Genomic DNA, 21,216 nt, shown 5'->3' with positions numbered 1-21,216 from the left:
TTGGGCTTAAAACACTCACCTCAGCCTCAGCTTCTATCTTGTCCTCTTTCACCATTTTTTCTACCATTCTCTCAGCAAGGGGCAGAAACATCGTTTTTGAGAGGTTTTCATCCTGTGCTGATATAGACTAGAAGAGGGAAGATACATATTGAATTCTAATTCTCTGCTTGAACTATTTAATATTATCATGAAGACCATTACTGTGATTCTGGCACACACTTATCAATCCACTGTGTCATACATTAGACCTAATCTAAATCTGCCAAAGTTATACATTATAGAGTAGTTGGCTTTATAAGAGATTTCTTTACTAAACATTCATCATCCTACCAGGTTTGGTATGGTGTACCCCTCCTGTAATTCCAGCTACTCAATCAGCTGAGGCAGGAGGATTCCAAGTTTGAGACCAGCCTAGGCAATTCAGTGAGAACGTGTCTCAAAATAAAAAATAAAAAGGGCAGAGGATGTAACTCAGAGGTAGAACCCCCACTGGGTTCAATTCCCAAAGTTACCAAAAAAAAAAAAAAAAAAAAAAAAAAAAGAATCACTACCCCATGCATTCTTGAAATACAGAACTTCCATGATATGACATAACTTTTAAATAGGTTTTTCATACATTTCTCTAGAAATATGTAAAGATCAAGGATATGGTCAGGTGTTTGAAAAAGAAAGCTTTATGGGTATCTTTTTTTTTTTTTTCTTAAGCCCCCTCACATATTTTTTTTTTTTTAAAGATGTTAACATTGTGGCTCAGAGGTAGAGCACTCGCCTAACATATGAGGCACTGGGTTCAATCCTCAGCACCACATAAAAATAAAACAGATTTTAACAGAACTAAAAAATAAATATTAAAAAAAGATGTTAACATATTGAGAAGAGAAATGCCAATTCCTCTTTTTCCTGCACTTTATTATTAATTAATTTAAATTGATAATTAAAATTAACACATTAGTAATTTTAACATTGTTGGAGATTCTGCTCAGAACTCACCCCTTGCAAACAACTTTTCAAGGTAAATATTATAAAGAAACTAAGGTTAAGACATTCCCCTAAAAGCTCATGTGGTAAAAGCCACATGTATCTGAAGGCAGACATGTCTGACCCCAGAACATCTGTTCTTAATCACCACATTTTACCTCCTTCCTCCCTACCCTTTCCTACATAAAAATCTCACTTTGATCCTTACAGCAGTTCTGGGAGATAACTGTCTCCATTCTGCAAAAGAGCAAACTGAGGCTCAGAAAGGAGAAATGCTTAAGCAAGACCACCCAATTCAATGCCCTGCTCACTAACATACAGTATTGTCTTTAAAATAAACATCAGATTAAAATACCAAACACTTCCAGTTAACTTGATCAAACAACCCAGCAATGGATCAAAGCCTCAGGAAATACACCATGCTGCATACAAATAAACTAATATACCAACTCATAAAGAATACCAAATATCCCCAACTTAAAAAGTCAACTGATAGGCCAGCACAATGGCATATGTCTGTAAACCCAGCTACCTGTGAGGCTGAGGTAGGAAGATTGCAATTAGTCCAGCCTTGAGAACTTAATAAGGCCCTGTCTTTAAATAAAAAGTAAAATGAAAGTACTGGTGATGTAGATCTGTGATAGAACACCCCTGGGTTCAATCCCCACTACTGGGGTTAAAAAAAAAAAAAAGTCAACTGACAAGATGTAAAGTCCTTGTTTGATACACACACTGCAATTCATTACCCAAGAAATTCAGAAGACACATTAATATGATGATTTTAAAGACAAACCTCAATTCCATTCTGAATGCCATACTCACTTGCATAATTAAGCTCATCACAGACCAAAAGTAGTAAGGGTTTTTGGGGACAATCTTATACAGAGCCATGCCAGCCTGAAAGACAGAGAGTCATAAATACTTAATTCAGAAAACATCATATGGAGACCAATTAATAACCTAGATATGTGGCAAGAAGTTTCCCAAAGGAACTGCAACATAATTAAAATCCCAGTTGGTTTAAGTGCCTAGTAACCTGGTGGCTACAGCAACAGAGGTAATCACAAAGGTGAATTTTTACATCATGAGTGATATTTCACCAAATGCAATTCAGTGTAGTTCTAGTAACAACCAAGCAAACACAAAATTTGAATTATAAAGGTATATCAATAAGCAGTCTTTACTGAAGACACCACATTAGCCAGTTATAGTAAAACAAATAAACAAAAAACACCAGATAGTATATCTGAACTTAAAAATCAGAAAAAAATCACTATGATATAACTTTAAAAAATAATTATTAGGAAAATACTCAAATTCTTTCAATATATCACTATTTAAGAGCTAATCCTTTCACACTGAAATGTATAATATGCTAATACTTCAAAGCAAGGACAGCACAAAAGAGTGAAATACATCTATTCAAATAACTGAAAAATCTGTCCATAATTAGCCAACTAGTAACTGAAGCTAAGAACTCCATCAGCTAATTATCATAGTTGCTACTTTATATCTTGTAAACTTTCACCAATCATCAGTCTACTTCCAAAATTACATGGAGCCCCATAAGGCAGAAGAAACTATCCCTGCCAAAGATACAAAGATTTGAGTCTCTGTCCCAAAGGTTTAGCATGCACAAAGCCCTGGGTTCAATTCCCAGCACTGCCATTAAAAAAATAATAATAATAATAACACCTAGGAAAAGAAAGTATACAAATAACTAAAATTTAGTTAGTGATAAAAATAAATGTCATGGGGCTGGGATTGCGGCTCAGCAATAGAGTGCTCACCTAGCACATGGGAGGCCCTGGGTTCAATCCTCAGCACCACATAAAAATAAATAAATAAGATAAAGATAATAAATAGGTAGGTAGATAGATAAATGTCACACGCCTATAATCCCAGCTACTTGGGAAGCTGAAGCAGGAAGATTGATAGTTGAAAGATAGCCTTGGGCAACTTAGTGTCTCAAAATAAAATAAACAGGGCTAGAGATATAAATCAGTAGTAGAGTGCTTGTTGGCACACAATACACCCTGGGTTCAATCCTCAGTGCCCCAAAATAAATAAAATTTATAAAATTGTCATATACTAAACGCTATGCTAGGAGCGGGGCAAGGTGGTACTTGCCTGTAATTCCAGCAACTTGGAAGGCTGAGGCAGGTGAATTACAAGTTCAAAGCCAGGCTGAGCAATTTAGCAAGATCCTGACCCAAAATAAAAATTTCAACAAAAAGACTTGGAATGTATATTAGTGGTAAAGCCCCTGGGTTCAATCTCCACTACAAAAAAATAAAAATAAACAAAAAACCAAAAACATCAAGTTAGGTGTTTCCAGAAAATGTAAGGTTTATTTCCTTTCCTCCTCTTTAAGGAAAAATGTGTTGTCCCCAAGAAAGGAATACGACTTTTTTTTAACAGATTGAGTTGGTGTAGCGTATTCTTTTTCAGGGAGTACAGGAAATTGAACTCAGGGGAAACTGAACTATGAATCACATGCCCAGCCCTATTTTGTATTTTATTTATCGACAGGATCTCAATGAGTTGCTTAGTGCCTTGCTGTTGCTGAGGCTGGCTTTGAACCCCCCCAATCCTCCTGCCTCAGCTTCCCCAGCTGCTGGGATTACAGGAGTGAACTATAGGGCCCAGCTGGTGTGGTGTATTCTTGGTTATCAAAAATACTCATGTAGCTTTGGGATTTCAATTGGTAAATATGATGTGTGGGAAAGCATGATACACACTACAATCTCATTCACACAAAATGGAATGTTGTGTATGTATACATATAACCTGTGGGGATGCATCCAACTAAGCTGCTTATGAGTAGATAACTTTGTTCTTTGCTTGTGTTTCTATTTTTCCTTTAATGCACATATTACTTTAAAAAAATAAAAGAAGCTATTTTTAAAACCTGTTTAAAAAAAAAAAGCCTCTCTCAAGTAGCACTCCTCCATATGGACCATGAAAGTCAAACAGAATGTCTTTCCTAGATTGGGGGTAAGGATAAATATTCAAGTATATTTGAATAGTTAAATGGGTGAGTATGTCAAATATGAGTAGGGAAAAAATTAGTCTGAAAAAAAAACCAAAGCATTAAAGAAAATAAGTCAAGATGGTTAGAGTACTTGCTTAGCATGCAGGAGGCCCTGGGTTAGAGTCCCAAAATGGATGGAAAGAAAGAAGGAAAATAGAAAGAAAATCAAAGGACATCTGAGAGTAAGGGGAATGGGTTAAGAGGTAGAGTTACCTTTGTTGTAAAGATTTCAAAAAGGAGCCTCCATGGAGTAGGGAAATGATAAATACAAAACTTTATTCCTCAAGGAAGAGTATGTCAGCAGTGCAGTAAAGAGACAAAATAGGAAGAAAGGAAAGAAGAGCGGATGAGGCGCTAAACCAGGATGAAGTAGATCAAATTAAAAAAACTAAAAGCACTGTAGAGGCAGAATCAAGATGATGTGCAGACAGAATGAATATACAGCATAAGATAAAGCACCTGGGATGATTTGAGGTGCCTAACAGGGTACACATACTCTGAAGGTAAAGAATGGAAAGTGTTAGAAAGTCCATTTTACTTATCTGGGAAAAGGAAACATTTTTATGATGACATTCCTAAAGAAAAAAGACTGCAGAATATCAGAAATTAATATAAAAATTTAATATAAAATAATATAATATATTTTATATATATATATATATATATATATATATATATATATATATATATATATTTAATATAAAATAAAATAAAACTTTCAGGTCCATATCCTGTCATCTTGCAGACTTGCAGAAGATCTGCTGATACAGAAAATTTTGATGATAGACAAGTTTTTAAAACATGGCTCTAAGTTGGTGACTCAGAACAGGAATATCATTTACAAGAAAAGGAAAGTCTAATTAAGGTACAAATGTATGAACGACAACTCTTCATTTACGGTGGTTTTAAATATTACCTGTCAAGCATATGACTTGGAGTAAATTTTCTGATTCCCTGGCTTCCTTTCCTCCAACCTCCAGATATTATGCTGATGCTACTCTAGGCAATGGGGATTCAGCATTGAACAAAACAAACAAAAGCCTTCACTCTCATGAAACATGACATTAAATTTGTAAAATACCTATTACCTTTGACTGACATATTACATTCAAAATAAACGTGTGTGTGTGGGTGGGGGGGGGGTGTTAAAGAATTTTAAACTACCTTTTAAACAACAAAGGTAGTATGAAAATTACACATTCCAGGCTGGGGATGTGGCTCAGTATAGAGCACTTGCCTAGCATGAACAAGGATTTATCCAAGCAGAACAAAAAATAAATAAATAAAAGAAAAGAAAGAAAATTAGACTACTTCATTCTTCCAATATATCAGAATGGAATAATGCAAAAGCAATATATGGTTAAACCATATTAAACAACTTAACTTGTTAAACCACACTAAAGCAGTATCTCCAAAAACAAAGAATGTATATACTCCTGGCAACATGTCAAGCTAAGCTATACAAAAATGTTAAAGCAGTATGGATTTCTTTTCCTTTTATCAAAATTTACATGAATATCATTACTGTATGAACTCATCATTTTTCATGAATGTGTGTATATACACAGTACATGTGTATTCTATTGGATCATAAAATTAACATAATTAAAATTAACATAAATCAAGATGAAAGCAACCATAGCTTTATACCCTGGTAACATTTTGGTACATACTCTTAAGAAACTTTGTTTAAAATATATTTCCAAGGCCAGGGTTGTGACTCAGTGAGCGCTTGCCTACCATGCGTGAGGCACTGGGTTCGATCCCTAGCACCACACAAAAATAAAAACAAATAAAATAAAGGCATTATGTCCATCTACAACTAAAAAAATACAACACACACACACACATTTTTCCAGCTGGGCATGGTGGTGCACACCTATAATTGCAACAGCTCAGGAGGCTCAGAGGATCACAAGTTTAAGATCAGCCTCAGCAACTTGACAGGGCCCTAAGCAATTTAATGAGAGCCTGTCTCAATAAAAAATAAAAAGGGCTGGGGGGTGGGTTATGGCTCAGAGGTAACCTGGGTTATATCCCAGGTACCAAAATTATATTACACACACACACACACACACACACACACACACTTTTTTCCTGCCTAGAAGTAGAAATGTCATTAAGAATTTATATGTATCAGGCTGGGGTTGTGGCTCAGAGGTAGAGCACTCGCCTGGCATGTGTGAGGCACTGGGTTCGATCCTCAGCACCATATAAAAATAAAGATATTGGGTCCACCTATAACTAAAAACTAAATATTAAAAAAAAGAATTTATATGTATAGATATGTTTGTATTGCCAATTTTTTATTTTACATTAAAATAAAATGACAATCTCTGAATACTTTTCTTGAAAAGATCAATAAATTATGATAAATTTTTTAAAGGAATTACATTTGGACAAAAAAGAAATTCTTCTAATTTGAAACCTGCATAAAGGAATGTAAATATTGATTTTAAGGAGTAAGTATTTACAATAACATGGTATCTTTCACCCTACCCGTTTTAGCAATCATTATAGTTTGATATTTCAGGTAAATAATAAGATAAAATAAAAAAGCTTTGCTTTCAGAAGGCATCGTATCCACAAAAAAAAAAAGCAATTCTTTTTTGTTGGGCCAAGGATTTTACCCAGGGGCACTTAACCACAGATACACATCCCCAGTACCATACCCCTTTTTTAAATGAGTCATTTAAAAAAAAAAATTTTTTTTTTTTAGTTTTAGGTGGACACAATCTCTTTTATTTTACATTTATGTGGTGCTGAGGATCAAAGCCGGTGCCCCGTGCATGCTAGGCGAACACTCTACCACTGAGCCACAACCCCAGCCCCTAAATGAGTCATTTTATTAAATGTGATTTTTTTTATACCTTTATTTTATTTATTTCATGTGGTGATGAGGAAAGAATCCAGTGACTCACATATCCTAGGCAAACGCTCTACCACTGAGCTACAACTGTAGCCTCCCCAGTCCTTTTTTATACTTTATTTAAGTTGAGGAGGCTGGCTTTGAACTTGCAATTCTCCTGCTCAGACTCCTGAGCCACTGGGATTATAGGCATGAACCACAAAGATCAGCTATAAAAAAGCAATCCTTAAAAATATACTAGCTTGGGCTGGGGATGTGGCTCAAGCGGTAGCGCGCTCGCCTGGCATGCGTGCGGCCCGGGTTCGATCCTCAGCACCACATACCAACAAAGATGTTGTGTCCGCCGAGAACTAAAAAATAAATATTAAAAATTCTCTCTCTCTCTCTCTCTCTCACTCTCTCTTTAAAAAAAAAAAAAAAAAAAAATATACTAGCTTGGGGTCAGGCACAGTGATGCACGCCTGTAATCCCAGCAGCTCAAGAGGCTGAGACAGGATCCCAAGTTCAAAGCCAGCCTCTGCAAAAGCTAAGCAACTCAGTGAGACTCTGTCTCTAAAATACAAAATAGAACTGGTAATGTGGCTCAGTGGTCCAGTGCCCCTGAGTTCAATCTCCACTATCCAAAAATAAATAAATAAAAATTAAAAAATTTACTAGCTTGGGGCTGGGGTTGTAGCTCAGCAGCAGAGTGCTTGCCTAGTGTGCGTGAGGTACTGGGTTTGATCCTCAGCACCATATAAAAACAAACAAATAAAATAAAGTCATTCTGTCCATCTACAACTACCAAAAAAAATTTTTTTTTGAAAATTCAGTGCCCCTCAGTTCAATCACTGGTACCAAAAAAAAAAAAAAATTATATATATATATATATATATTCACTAGCTTAAGCTGGCTCTAGAAACACAGGCTTGTAGTTCCAGATACTTGGGAGGATGAGGCAGGAGGATATCAGGTTCACAGTCAGTCTCAGCAACTTAATGAGAGTCTCAAAAAAAAAAAAAAAAAAAAAAAAAAATGGTTGGGGATGTAGTTCAAGGGTAGAGAGCCCCTGAATTCAATTCCCAGTACTGGGAAAAAAAACCAAAAACACTAATTTGACTTCCTAACTTAATAAGCAGGTTTCATTTTTCTGGGACATCAGCTTTACCAACACACTAGTTCAAACATGTCCAAATGAGGTTCCTTCAAATATATACAAAGAACACCTAAAATACAATAATTGGTAAATATATCATTGCAGGCAGACAAATAACAAAAAAACACACTGTTCCAGAAAATGAGGCATTTTCCCCTGTTGGTTTAAAACATCTCCATAGGCCAGAAACAAATTAAATTTACAAATCAGATATAAACTTTTTAAAGTTTCTGTAGACTGTTCACTTTTTGCTCTGGGATTTCTGCCCATTTTCTGAAAATTCAACAGGAATCTAACCAGTGGGACACTTTGACCCAGACTTACCAAAACCAAACAAAACATACCATCAAGCCACAAAAGAAAAATCAATTCTTTCCCAAATAAAACATTTAAAGAACTTGTAATAATAACTGTTGATCTCCACACACAAATATATGAATTCAATTACACACACACACTCTCATTCATAGCAGTTAAATCACATTAAAGAGACTTTTACCTTTAATAGTAAATCCCTTAGCCCAGTAGGTTTGGGAAATAAGTTACCTGTTGCATTTTCTTGTATTCACCCACTCTGGCATAAGCCATGAAGAGATGAGAGTGATACTCCTCACTGTTGGGGACTTTCTTCACAGCTGCCTCATAAAGTTTTGTAACCAACTCCGCTAAGATTAAAAAAAAAAAAAAATGAGATTTAGTCATACTCCAATAAATTAAACCCTAAAAGCATTTTAATTTGTCTCTTATTTGGTGAAAAGAGATATCGCTTATCATTAAAGAAAGAGATATCTGCTTTGCTTTACCTGGTCATTACTATTCCCTTGCTACATGTTGTTAGGATGAAACATGGATTAGATCAAGCCTCATCACATTTACAGTATTTACAGACCCTCCAGGACCTGGCCTCTCTCTCTCCTCCCTTTCTCCCAGTTTATCATCTAGATACATCAAACTATAATTCCACTAGACTCCCTGTGATGTATCATAACTCCATGCCTTCATATTCTTGCCTCCACATAGATTCTCCTTTCTTCTTTTATACTTAGTGAGCATGATCCAACACCCAATTCAGATAGTAATCTTCTCTGCAAGACCCTCCCTGAACACCGTCTCTGCTTCTCCAGTCCAACTGCATCAGTGTATCTCTCTGCCATCTTAGAATCTTATAAATAATTCTATTACAGCATTTATTAATACACAATGCGGTATACATCCTAATGATCCATTTCCCATTATGAATTTTGAGGAATATCCAGGCAGAAAAGAGTTTTCTTCATTTTTGACTCATACTGATACAGTACCTGGCACAGAGAAACCATCACCAACATTTGTGAAATGGATTTTTTTTTTTTTTTTTTTTTTGGTTTAGGTACTCAGGATTGAGCTGGGGGTGCTCTGTCACTGAGCTACATTCCCAGTCCTTTTATTTTATATTTTGAGACAGGGTCTTACTAAGTTGCAGAGAGTCTTGCTAAGTTCCTGAGTTGGCCTCAAATTTGCAATTCTCCTGCCTCAGACTTGGAAGTTACTGGGATTACTGTGTGCCAATGTGCCTATAATAAATTATTTTTTAAAAACACTAGAGGAGAATCAATATACCTGAATCAATATAACATCTAAATAATCAGATATAATACTTCAACTTTTACCTTTTATAAAAATGTTTTATTTTACCTTTTATATCAAGTTTTATCTTTTGTAAGAACTAAAAACAAAATTAAACCATAAAATAACATTTTATGTCCAGTAGGTTTAAAAGTTAAGAACACTAAGCATTCCACCAAGCATAGTAGTACACACCTATATTCCTGTCAACTCAGGAGGCTGAGACAGGAAGATCACCAAATTCAAGGCCAAGCTTTGCAACTTAGCAAGATTCTATCTCAAAATAAAAAATAAAAAGGGCTGGGCTGAGGCTGTAGTAGAGTGGCAGAGTGCTAGTCTAGCATGTGTAAGGCACTGAGTTCAAGTCTCAGCACCACATAAAATAAAGTATTATCTCCATCTACAACTTAAAAACAATTTTTAAAATTGGGGGGTGGGATGGGGTAGTGCTGGGGATGTAACTCCACCACAGAGTAGTACCCCTGGGTTCAATTTCCAGTACCACCTAAAAAAGGAATACCAAATATTAGCTTGGGTAGTATGCATGCGTAAGGCCCTAGGTTCAATCCCTAGAAGAAACAAAGAAAGAAAACAAAATAAACCAAGTGTTGAAAAGGTTGTGAAAGAATCACAAACTGCCAGTATCGTTAGAAAATGATGACATTCGTCATACGGCATAACAATTACATGCCCAGAGTCCCCTAGTGAAATATTATCTGGCAACGAAAATGAATTGAGCACAACCACTTGGATATTAGAGGAAAAATGCAAATCATGGAGTATACTGTATAAACAATTTACATAAAGTTCAAAATCAAGTAATAATATATTATTAGTTAGGAAAAGAAATGTGGTGATTATTTAAAGAAAAGTAAGAGGGCTAGGGATGTAGCTCAGTGGTAGAGCACTTGCTTTGTATAAAGAAAAGAAGGGAGGAAGGAATGAGAGGGAGAGAGCAAGGTGGGAAATGAATAAAAACGGTTCAAGGTATCAAGTACCTCATGGGGGAACTGAGATTAATGAGTAACATCGCAGAAAGCCTATCTAATATCAATAGTTCTTTATTTCTTAAATTGAGGGGTAAGTTCATGAGTATTCATTATGTATCAAATTTACTATTTTTTTACGTGCAATATATTCTTTCATAGTATGTTATGAAAAAAATGTATGATTTCATAGAAAATTATTTAAAAAATCAACAATAAAAACTTTATTTAAGGCCAGGTGCGGTGGCACATGCCTATAATCCCAGTGGCTCAGGAGGCTGAAGCAGTAGGATTATGAGTTCAAAACCAGTCTCAGTAGAAAGCGATGTGCTAAGCAACTTAGTAAGACCATGTCTAAATAAAATACAAAATAGGGCTGGGGATGTGGCTCAGTGGTCAAATGCCTCTGAGCTCAATCTCCAGTACCCCAAAAACAAACAAATAGCACAAAACAACAACAACAACAACACTTTATTTAATGCAACTTCTTTACCAATGAAATGAAAGATGCTCTGAAATAATGTGGGGTAAGGTATGGACAAAATAAAATTAGCCATGTATTAATAATTGCTAAAGGTAAATAATGGTTACAATGGGATTATTATGCTATTCTACTTTCGTTTATTTGAAATTTTCCATATTAAAAAGTTAAAACACCCAGCAAGATCTCCAAAAAATAAAACTTAAAAAACTGAAGTTAAAATAAGGACAAGGGCTTCTTTAAGCACACCATAAGGTTACAAACAAATTCATTTTAATCGTTTCAATTCAAGGAACTTAATACAAAGTAAACTATCCTGTCTGTGAAGTCTTTACAAATCGCTGGGCACAGTGGCACACAACTATAACCCCAGAGGCTTGGGAGGCTGAGGCAAGAGGATGGTGAGTTTGAAACCAGTCTCAGCCAACAGTGAGTTTCTAAGCAACTCAGTGAGACCCTGTCTCCAAATAGAAATATAAAATATGGCTGTGGATGTTGAGTTCAATCCCTAGTACCCCCCAAAATAAAAGTCTTCACAAATCATGGTTAACATATTAATCTCCTTACTATTAACCATGCAAATCATGAGTGACAAATCAAACAAAACAAAACAGAACAGAACCAGATCAGAAGCACATGAAAACTGCTAGGTATGGGTGGTGGCAGCCCTCTAATCCCAGCTATTCAGAAGGCTGAGAGTCACAAGTTCAAGGCCAGTCTGGGCAATTTTGAGAGATCTAGTCTCAAAATAAAAAAGGGCTGTGGATGTAGTTCAGAGGCACAGAGGTAGAATCCTCCTGATTCCCAGTATAACAAAGGAGAGAGAGGAAAAAAAAAAGAACTATCCAAAACCAGGAACTCATGGTATGTATACACACAATGAATATTACTCAGCCATAAAGAATGAAATTATAGCATTTACCAATAAATGGATGGAACATGCTAAGTGAAATAAGCCAATCCCAAAAAACCAGAGGCTGAATGTTCTCTCTGATATGTGAATGTTAACTCACAATAAGCGGGGACAGGGGTGGGGAGAGAAATAAAACTTCATCAGATTAGACAAAGGACAATGAGGGAATGGGAGGAAGGATGGAAACAAGAAAGACAGTAGAATGAATTGGACATAACTTTCCTATGTTCTTTTTTTAAAATGTTTATTTTAGCTGCAGATGAATACCATACCTTTATTTTATTCATTCATTCATTCACTCTCCTTTTGGTACACTGGGAATTGAACTCAGGAGCATTCTACCTCTGTGCCTCTGAACTACATCCACAGTCCTTTTCTTATTGTGGGGCTAACAATCAAAGCCTCACATGTGCTAGGCAAGCGCTCTACCACTGAGCCACAACCCTAGACCCTTTCCTATGTTCTTATATGAATACATGACCAAAGTAACTCCACATCATGTACAACCACAAAAATAGGAAGTTATGCTCCATGTATGTATGATATGTCAAAATATTTTCTACCATGTATAACTAAAAAAACCAAATAAATAATTAAACAAAAAAAAAAAAAACTGTAAATTCAGGTTTAAAAAGCAATGAAAAGAAACTCACGTCGATGCATCTCTCGGTAAAGAATAGTCAGTGCCTGTAGTGAGTTGTCATCTGTGGGTTCAAGGGCTGCCACCTCCTGTGCCAAGGTGAAGGCTTCCTCTTGCTTCCCAGTTCTCTGTAAACCAATTGCTTTTAAAACCTGTCAGGAAGGAGAAAAAAATCAGTTTTTAAAAGTACAGAGCTGGGCACTGTGGCACACACCTATAATCCCAGTAGCTCAGGAAGCTGAGACAGGAGGATCATGAGTTCAAAGCCAGCCTCAGCAACAGCGAGGCACTAAATAACTCAGTGAGACCCTGTCTCTAAATACACACACACACAAAAAATAGGGCTCAGTGGTTGAGTGACCTTGAGTTCAATTCCTCATACCCAAAAATAAATAAATAAAAGTACAGAAAAGGAGCTGGGCATGGTGGCACACGCCTGTGATCCTAGTGACACAGTAGGCTGAGGTAGGAGGATTGCAAGTTCAAGGCCAACCTCAATAACTTACCAAGACCGAAGCCATTTAGCGAGAGCCTGTCTCAAATTTAAAAAAGAGACTGGGGATGTGGTCCCTGAATTCAATCCCTGGTACCAAAAAAAAAAAAAAAAAAAAAAAAACAGAAAAGGAAATGTATAAAGAACCAAAGAGGGGGCTGGGGTTGTGGCTTAGAGGTACAGCGCTTGCCTAGCACATGCGAGTCCCTGGTTTGAGCCTCAGTGCCACATAAAAATAAAGGTATTGTATCCAACTACAACATATATATGATATATATATATATATATATATATATATATATATATATATATATATATATAAATACCAAAGGGACTGGGGATACATCTCAGTTGGTAGAGTGCTTACCTTGCATACACAAGGCCCTGAGTTCAATCCCCAGCAACACACACACACACACACACACAGAAATACCAAAGAAGGCAAATTTGAAAGCAGAAATTGTAAGGTATCCCTTGGATGCTGCTCAATTAAACTTGTCTTTACTAAAAGTATAAGCAAATCAAGATTCCTTCCTATTTCAGTCATACTAAGAATAAATGATATTGTTTAGAAGAACTCAATGAAAACGAAAGTATTTGAATTAGATAAATAATATCACAAATATTTTCAATTAAGTACTATTAATGGCATGTGAAGTGATCAGAAAAGTACTATTAAATACTCTGAAAAAATCCAAACAGTCACTAAAAAAATCAAATGTCTTTGGGCTAGGAACTTAGCTCAATGGTAGAGTACCTGACTAGTATGAACAAGGCCCTGGGTTCAATCCCTGGTACCACAAAAACAAAAACAAAAAAGATGAAATGTCCTTTCCATTTAAAGAATTACAACCCTAATCCACAAATTAAGTAACTTAAGGGCAAAGGGACTTACCTTAGCACAATGAAGATCTTTATGCTTCTTCAACAGTTTATCTGCTTGCTGAATTGCCATTTTGTTATTACCATTATCAAGATAATCTGTGAAAAAAAAGAAATTATATATTGTTATATTTCTTCAACAATAAATGTGAAAATGAACAGGCTGCTTTCATTTGTTTCAGAAAGTATCTTAATTTGCCATTAAAACCATCATGGTGGGTATTGGGATACAGCTCAGTAGGGATGGAGCATGCACTTGTCTAGCATGCACAAACCTAAAAGAACATTTAAAAGATTCATGGAGGGACCAAGGGTATCATTCCATCATAGTAAAGTCTATTTAATAAGTATAAGGCCCTGCACCAAAAACAAAAGAAAAAAAGATGATTTTAATTCTAAATGGCTAGGATGGCCCAGAAAATGACTTTACATTTCTATATACAACTCTATATTCCAAAAGCAATATAACCAGGCTATATTAATCCTTAGTGAAGATTCAAGACTACATGGATGGGATGTAACCTTCCCTCTCACATGTGAGGCACTGGGTTCGATCCTTAACACCATATAAAAGTAGATAAAATAAAGGTATTGTGTCTAACTACAACTAAAACAAAATTAAATATGTATATTTATTAAGTATTTACTTTGTTACATAGCTAATTACTAAGTGAAGAAGAAAATTAAAGGTTTTCTTCATAAGCCTAGAATATAGGGAACAAAGCAGGACAGAATGTAGGGAAAAATGACACTTTCAAAACTGATTAAAACAGAAGCTAGCACTTTGAAGAACAATTTACTTCTAGGTTTCCCAAAGCTACATATGTACCTATACCTATTCAAAAACAATTTTTTATTGAATGTATTTGAGGTATACATGATATACACATACATGACATACAAATATGGACAGTACATAGTAAAATGCTTACTATAATTAAGCAAATTAATATAACCGTCACCTCATATTGTTACTATTTTTGTGGGTGGTTAGAGCAACCTAACATTTGCTCAGCTAATTTTCATTGTATAGTACAATATTATTAACTACAATCCTCATGCTGTTTGTTAGAGCTCCAGGGATTCATAATAGTAACTACAAGTTTGTCCCCTTTGACCTACATCTCCCCTGTTCCTCCCCCTCTTTGCTAAGAGCCACAGCCAAGTAATATGATGCATGGCATTTTTGGTTGAAAAGTGACACCAGCTAGCCATTGAGATGATATGATTATGTTAAGATTTACATTCATATGGATTTTGGACTCCTGCTGTCCACCTTGGCCTGCTAAGGGACTCCTGGAGAGTTCCCATTGGTTGGGGAAGTGCGGTAGGAGGGATTTCCAGAGGAGGAACTTCCTCTTAGGATCAGGGGAGGGGAGAACACCGAGTGCATCAATTGGGATTCTTCCCGGGGGCATACGGGGGCATTGGCGGCAGTTTCAAAAAATAAAGTTTGTTCCTGCTTGAGTGGCTCGTGATTTTGTGCCTAGCCAGACTGCGGCACCTCTTTACTACTGGATGCAGGCGCGCGCCGGCGCTCTCTCTCTCTCTCTCTATACACACTTCTACATATAACTGTTAAACTCCACTTTCTGCTCACTTTCTATAACCTAAAACTGCTCTAAAAATAAAGTCTATTAATTAAAAAAGAAAGTCTAAGCTCAGGTTCATTTATGGAGAAGAAAAATGAGAAGTGTGGTAAATGGGAAGCAGTGCAACGTCGGTCAGTCCAATTCAGGTTCCTCTCTGCTCATTAACAGGTTCCAGGTTAGCACAGGCCTGGACCACTCAAAATATATGGTCCTGGTGGTGCAAAGTTTCAAATAACAGAAACAGACTATCATTTTGTTTATTTAGTTTACTTTAGTTTTTTTTTTTTTAATGTGGTGCTGGGGATGGAACCCAGTGCCTCACGCATGCTAGGCAAGTGCTCTACCACTGAGCCACAACCCAGCCCCTCATTTTATTATATGGTTTAGATTTTCCTCCAATAAACTCTCAGTAAATCTTTCAACAGACTCCAACTGAATACACGAAATTCATCTCTAATCTTTCTTGAGTGAAGTTAATGTTGATAAGCACCAATAAAGCAAGGTAAAAAGATGAGATACCTTACTCTGTAGGGAATTCAATCTAGAGAGGAAGATCAAAGAACTAAAATTTGGCCGGGTGCGGTGGCACAAACCTGTAATCCCAATGGTTTGGGAGGCTGAGACAGGAGACTCAAGAGTTCAAAGCCAGCCTCAGCGTAGGAAGAAAAGAGTAACACTAAACAGAGACATGAGATGGGAGGGAAAGGGAGAGAAAAGGGAAATTGCATGGAAATGAAGGGAGACCCTCATTGCTATACAAAATTACATATAAGAGGTTGTGAGGGGAATGGGAAAATAAACAAGGAGAGAAATGCATTACAGTAGATGGGGTAGAGAGAGAAGATGGGAGGGGAGGGGAGGGGGGATAGTAGGGGATAGGAAAGGTAGCAGAATACAACAATTACTAATAGGGCATTATGTAAAATTGTGGATGTGTAACCGACGTGATTCTGCAATCTGCATTTGGGGTAATATTGGGGGTTCATAACCCACTTCAATCTAATGTATGAAATATGATATGTCAAGAGCTTTGTAACGTTGTGAACAACCAATAAAAAAATTTTTAAAAAAATCATTATATATATAAAAAAAAAAAAGCCAGCCTCAGCAACTGCGAGGCACTAAGCAACTGAGTGAGACCCTGTCTCTAAATAAAATATAAAACAGGGCTGAGATTGTGGCTCAGTGGTAGAGCGCTTGCCTAGCATATGTAAGGCACTGGGTTCAATTCTTAGCACCACATACAAATAAAGAATAAAATAAAAAATTTCATCAACAATAAAAATATTTTTTAAAAATACAAAATACGGCTGGGGATATGGCTCAGTGGTCGAGTACACCTGAGTTCAATCCCCAGTACCATAAATAAATAAATAAATAAATAAAAAGATCTAACATTTAGATAGAGGGATTAAAGAATTATAGGAATTGATTGAAAAGCATACAATTTTGACCTGAATACTGAAATAACTAAAGCCAATTTTCTTAAATCCTTAGCTCAGCTGACAGGCCTTTATTTATCCTTATAGAATAGAGGACAGATAAACCAACCCAATAAATGAAAACTTCTCTTCCTAGTCAATTAATGCTGATTTATTCTGAGTAAGTTCTAAGTTACTTCTGACTCAGTCCTGCAAAATTCAGGTTCACAGAATATATCTTGAGTAGACATCTTAAACCAGGCCTGGTGGTGCATGCCTGTAATCCCATTGGCTCAAGAGGGTGAGGCAGAAGGATTGAGAGTTCAAAGCCAGTCTCAGCAAAAGCCAGGCACTAAAAAAAACTCAGTGAGACCCTGTCTCTATATAAAATACAAAATAAACCTGGGGATGTGGCTCAGTGATCAGAGCCCCTGAGTTTAATCCTTGGTACCAAAAAAAAAAAAAAAATAGACATCTTAGGCACAGTGGTGCATGCCTGTAATCTGAGCAATTCAGGAGGCTGAGGCAAGAGGATCACAAATTCAAGGCTAGCCTTGGGCTGGGGATGTGGCTCAAGTGGTATCACGCTCCCCTGGCATACACGGGGCACTGGGTTCGATCCTCAGCACCGCATAAAAATAAAATAAAGATATTGTGCCCAACAAAAACTGAAAAATAAAGATTAAAAAAAAAAAAAGGCTAGCCTCAACAACTTAATGAGACCCTAAGCAATGTAGTGAGACCGTGTCTCAAAATAAAAATTTGAAAAGGGCTAGGGGTGTAGTTCAGCAGTAAAGCACCCCTGAGTTAAATCCACAGTACAAAACAACCCCCCCCCAAAAAACTAACTAGACATCTCAAAGTGTAGACATATTTGATAAGACCCAACTCTGAGAGCTTACCCATAAATGAATCAGTCCAGAAGTCAGGACTTTAAGGACATTTTCCCATTCCCTCTGTAGTTGACAAGGTTCTGACATACAGTACCAATGTGCCTAGCCCTATTTTCTGAGAGTGGTTTCCATTGTCCTTGTTAATAGGGTACAACTAGATGACCATATTTAGACCATATAACTGGATGAACTTTTGCCCAGGCTAGGTCAGATTTCTTCCTCATAATTTTTAACTATAACGAGGAAAGCTTAGTCTAAGAATACTAGTGGCAGCTCCAGAATTTCTGTTTTGAAGAAGGTTTAGAGGACACAAATTAGTTTATGGGGAACAAACGAAAGTGCTACCTCTTGACTTCCTCTTGACTTTTTGTTCACAGAGCATTTATACAGGAATAAAAAACATCAATTATCTTTATCAAAACTCTGAGAGACCAGGCAATGCCTGTAATCCCAGTGGCTCAGGAGGCCAAGGCAGGAGGAACTAGAATTCAAAGCCAGGATCAGCAGGAGCTAGGTGCTAGCCCACTCAGTGAGACCCTGTCTCTAATAAATAAAAAACCTCTGGAGGGAAGGGCAGTCCTGAAGAAGCTTGTTGGGGGATGATAATGAATGAACATTTCCTCCTCTGGCCAAAGCTTCCATGGCCACAAAGCCAACAGAGTAATGTCCCAAGTGAGCAGTAAAACAAGTCTGAAGAACAAGGCCTAGAAAAATAGAGATGAGCAACTGAGAAATAAGCTTTAGATCATGGCAGCTTTCTAGTTTCCATCAAGAAAGACAAGGGGCACACTTCCTCCCTGCTCTTGATTCCCTCAAGTTTTTAGGAACTACCCTAACTTGAGCTGGTTATCAGTCAGTTTTGTTCCTTGCACCCAAAAGAATTTTAACTAAGAATCTTCACTGCATTCAGTCTGGTGTCAAACTCTCCTTTCCTCAATGGCTAAGTGACTGATTATTAATGGTTGCTAACCCTCTTTTTATTTTTTTTAAATTTTTTATTTTTTAGTTGTAGTTGGACACAATCCTTTTATTTATTGTTATATGGTGCTGAGGATCGAACCCAGGGCCTCGCATGTGCTATGCGAGCACTCTACCGCTGAGCTACAACCCCAGCCCCAAATTTCTTTTTTTAGGAGAAGAAGAGAAAAAAAATTATTATGTTTTAGTTGTTAATGGACCTTTATTTTATTCATTTATTTATATGGGGTGCTGAGAATCGAACCCAGTGCCTCACATGTGAGGCAAGCTCTCCATCACTGAGCTACAACCCAGCCCTAATTGGTTGCTAACTTTATTGTGGAAAGTTTATTTTCAATTTACATTACTGACTCTCTAACACAAATTACATAGCCCTTAGTGAGGAACTTTGGATTGGGCAAAGTGGGGGAGCAAGGGGTATAAGGATAGGAAAGATGGTGGAATTGGGATGGTGATCATGAGCCTAGGTACATGTATGTTGAGTACAACCAAAGAAGTGAAAAATTCTGCTCCATTTGTGTACGACGAATCAAAGAGCTTTCTGCTGTCCTGTATAACTGATTAGAATGAATGAATAAATAAATAAATGCCAAAAAGAAAGAGTTGAATTTAAAAAAGAAAGAAGAATACCTCTTTAGAGGTCAACAAAGGCATTCAAATGGTGGGATAAATATTAATTATTTTTAGATCCAGGAAATATCAAGTTACAAGGAATCATGTATTAAATATAAGGTCTATTCCTTTAACTTTAGATGCTAAAAATCTTGTTAATATGTCCTTTTGTTACATTGAGTCAAGTGGATGATTACATATTAAGTGTTCAAAGTTTTTTGTTTGTTTTAAGAGCACCTGAGAACCATTTTTTTCATAGTACCCAGAATTTTAGGTGGAGATGAAGATAACATATTTTGTAGTTAAAAAATAAAAATACCAATATGCCTGTTTAAAATTTCCTTATAGTATATAAAATTTTGAGCTTTTCCTCCAGTTTTTCTTAAAAACCAAAGCAACTTAAAAATAAATATTAATTCAGTAAAAACAAAAAAAAAGAAAAAATTATACAGCCATTGGAGAAAATAAGCCAATAAAAATGACATCCTAAGTAGCTGGGCATGTTGGCACATGCCTGGGAGGCTGAGACAGGAGAATTATGAGTTCAAAGTCAGCTTCAGCAAAAGTGAGGCGCTAAGAAACTCAGTGAGATCCTGTCTCTAAATAAAATACAAAATAGGGCTGGGGATGTAGCTCAGTGGTCAAGTGCCCCTGAATTCAGTGTCTAGTACCCCCCGCAAAAAATAATAAATAAATAAATTAATTAATAAATTAATAAAATGACATCCTAAGTTGTCTTTTTAGTAAATCTTTAAAAAATCTGATCAGGAATAATTATGGTTGGGGCTATGAGGTTGCTGTTTGTTCCCTTAATACAAAGAGCCAGCCAAAATTAGCCATCTACAAATCAGGCAGAAAAAACATTAAAAGGCATTGGTTAAAGGGATGTTTTGCAAAGCATGGGTAAGTATTACTCCAAATGAAACATTTTTAGGTGGTCCTTTCTCACTCATAGCGAGAAAGTTGATCACTGTCAGAATATAGGTAAGACTTTTAACAACATTTTTTTTTTGGTACAGTGCTCTGCCACTGAGCCACAACCCCAGCCTCAATGATATATATTATTATAAACCAAACTTAAGTTTAAAAGTCAACTAGGAGAAAAATATTAATTACAGCACAAATAAATACTATAGGGGCAGGGGTTGTGGCTCAGTGGTAGAGCGCTTGCCTAGCATGTGGGAGGGACTGGGTTTGATCCTCAGCACCATATTAAAAAATAAATAAATAAATAAAGGTATTGTGTCCACCTACAACTAAAACAACATTTAAAAAATAATAATATATAAGGGACTGGGATTGTAGCTCAATGGTAGAACACTTGCCTAGCATGTGTAAAGCACTGGGTTCGAACCTCAGTACATTAAAAAATAATAATAAGTAAAATAAAGTATTGTGTCCATTTACAACTAGAAAAAAATATTTTAAAAATTTTACTATAATATAGCTAAAAATCTTCATAATGAGGGCTGGGGTTATAGCACAGTTGTAGAATGCTTGCCTAGCATCTGTGAGGCACTGGATTCAATTCTTAGCACCACATATAAATGAATACAATAAAGGTCCATTGACAACTAAGAAAAAAAATTATTTTAAATCTTCATATTGAGCTAAAGGAATGATAGAAATTTGGGAAACTTCAAATTAAATCATTGGCAACAGATTATCAGAGTTTGCTGAATGATTGTACAATCTGCACTCATG

General features: G+C 36.3%; 1 protein-coding gene across 6 annotated transcripts in view; it reads right to left on the bottom strand.

Moving 5' to 3' along the window:
- Nucleotides 1–21,216, bottom strand: part of NAA25 (N-alpha-acetyltransferase 25, NatB auxiliary subunit) — a 75,340-nt gene that overhangs the window by 49,950 nt on the left and 4,174 nt on the right. For 5 of the 6 annotated variants that reach the window (XM_081283397.1, XM_081283396.1, XM_081283399.1 and 2 more), the window contains 5 exons: nucleotides 14,030–14,115; nucleotides 12,655–12,793; nucleotides 8,563–8,681; nucleotides 1,801–1,875; nucleotides 20–127 (listed from right to left, as the gene is read on the bottom strand). In XM_081283397.1, coding sequence (XP_081139523.1) covers nucleotides 20–127; nucleotides 1,801–1,875; nucleotides 8,563–8,681; nucleotides 12,655–12,793; nucleotides 14,030–14,115 — 527 coding nt within the window. The remainder of the gene's footprint in view (nucleotides 1–19; nucleotides 128–1,800; nucleotides 1,876–8,562; nucleotides 8,682–12,654; nucleotides 12,794–14,029; nucleotides 14,116–21,216) is intronic. The other variant, XM_081283398.1, reaches the window with a different exon arrangement.

The sequence above is a fragment of the Spermophilus citellus genome, assembly GCF_964194105.1.
Source record: "Spermophilus citellus genome assembly, chromosome: 3".
Lineage (NCBI taxonomy): Eukaryota > Metazoa > Chordata > Mammalia > Rodentia > Sciuridae > Spermophilus > Spermophilus citellus.
Note: the sequence above shows the minus strand (reverse complement) of the source record. Positions and strands in the feature narration are given on the sequence as shown.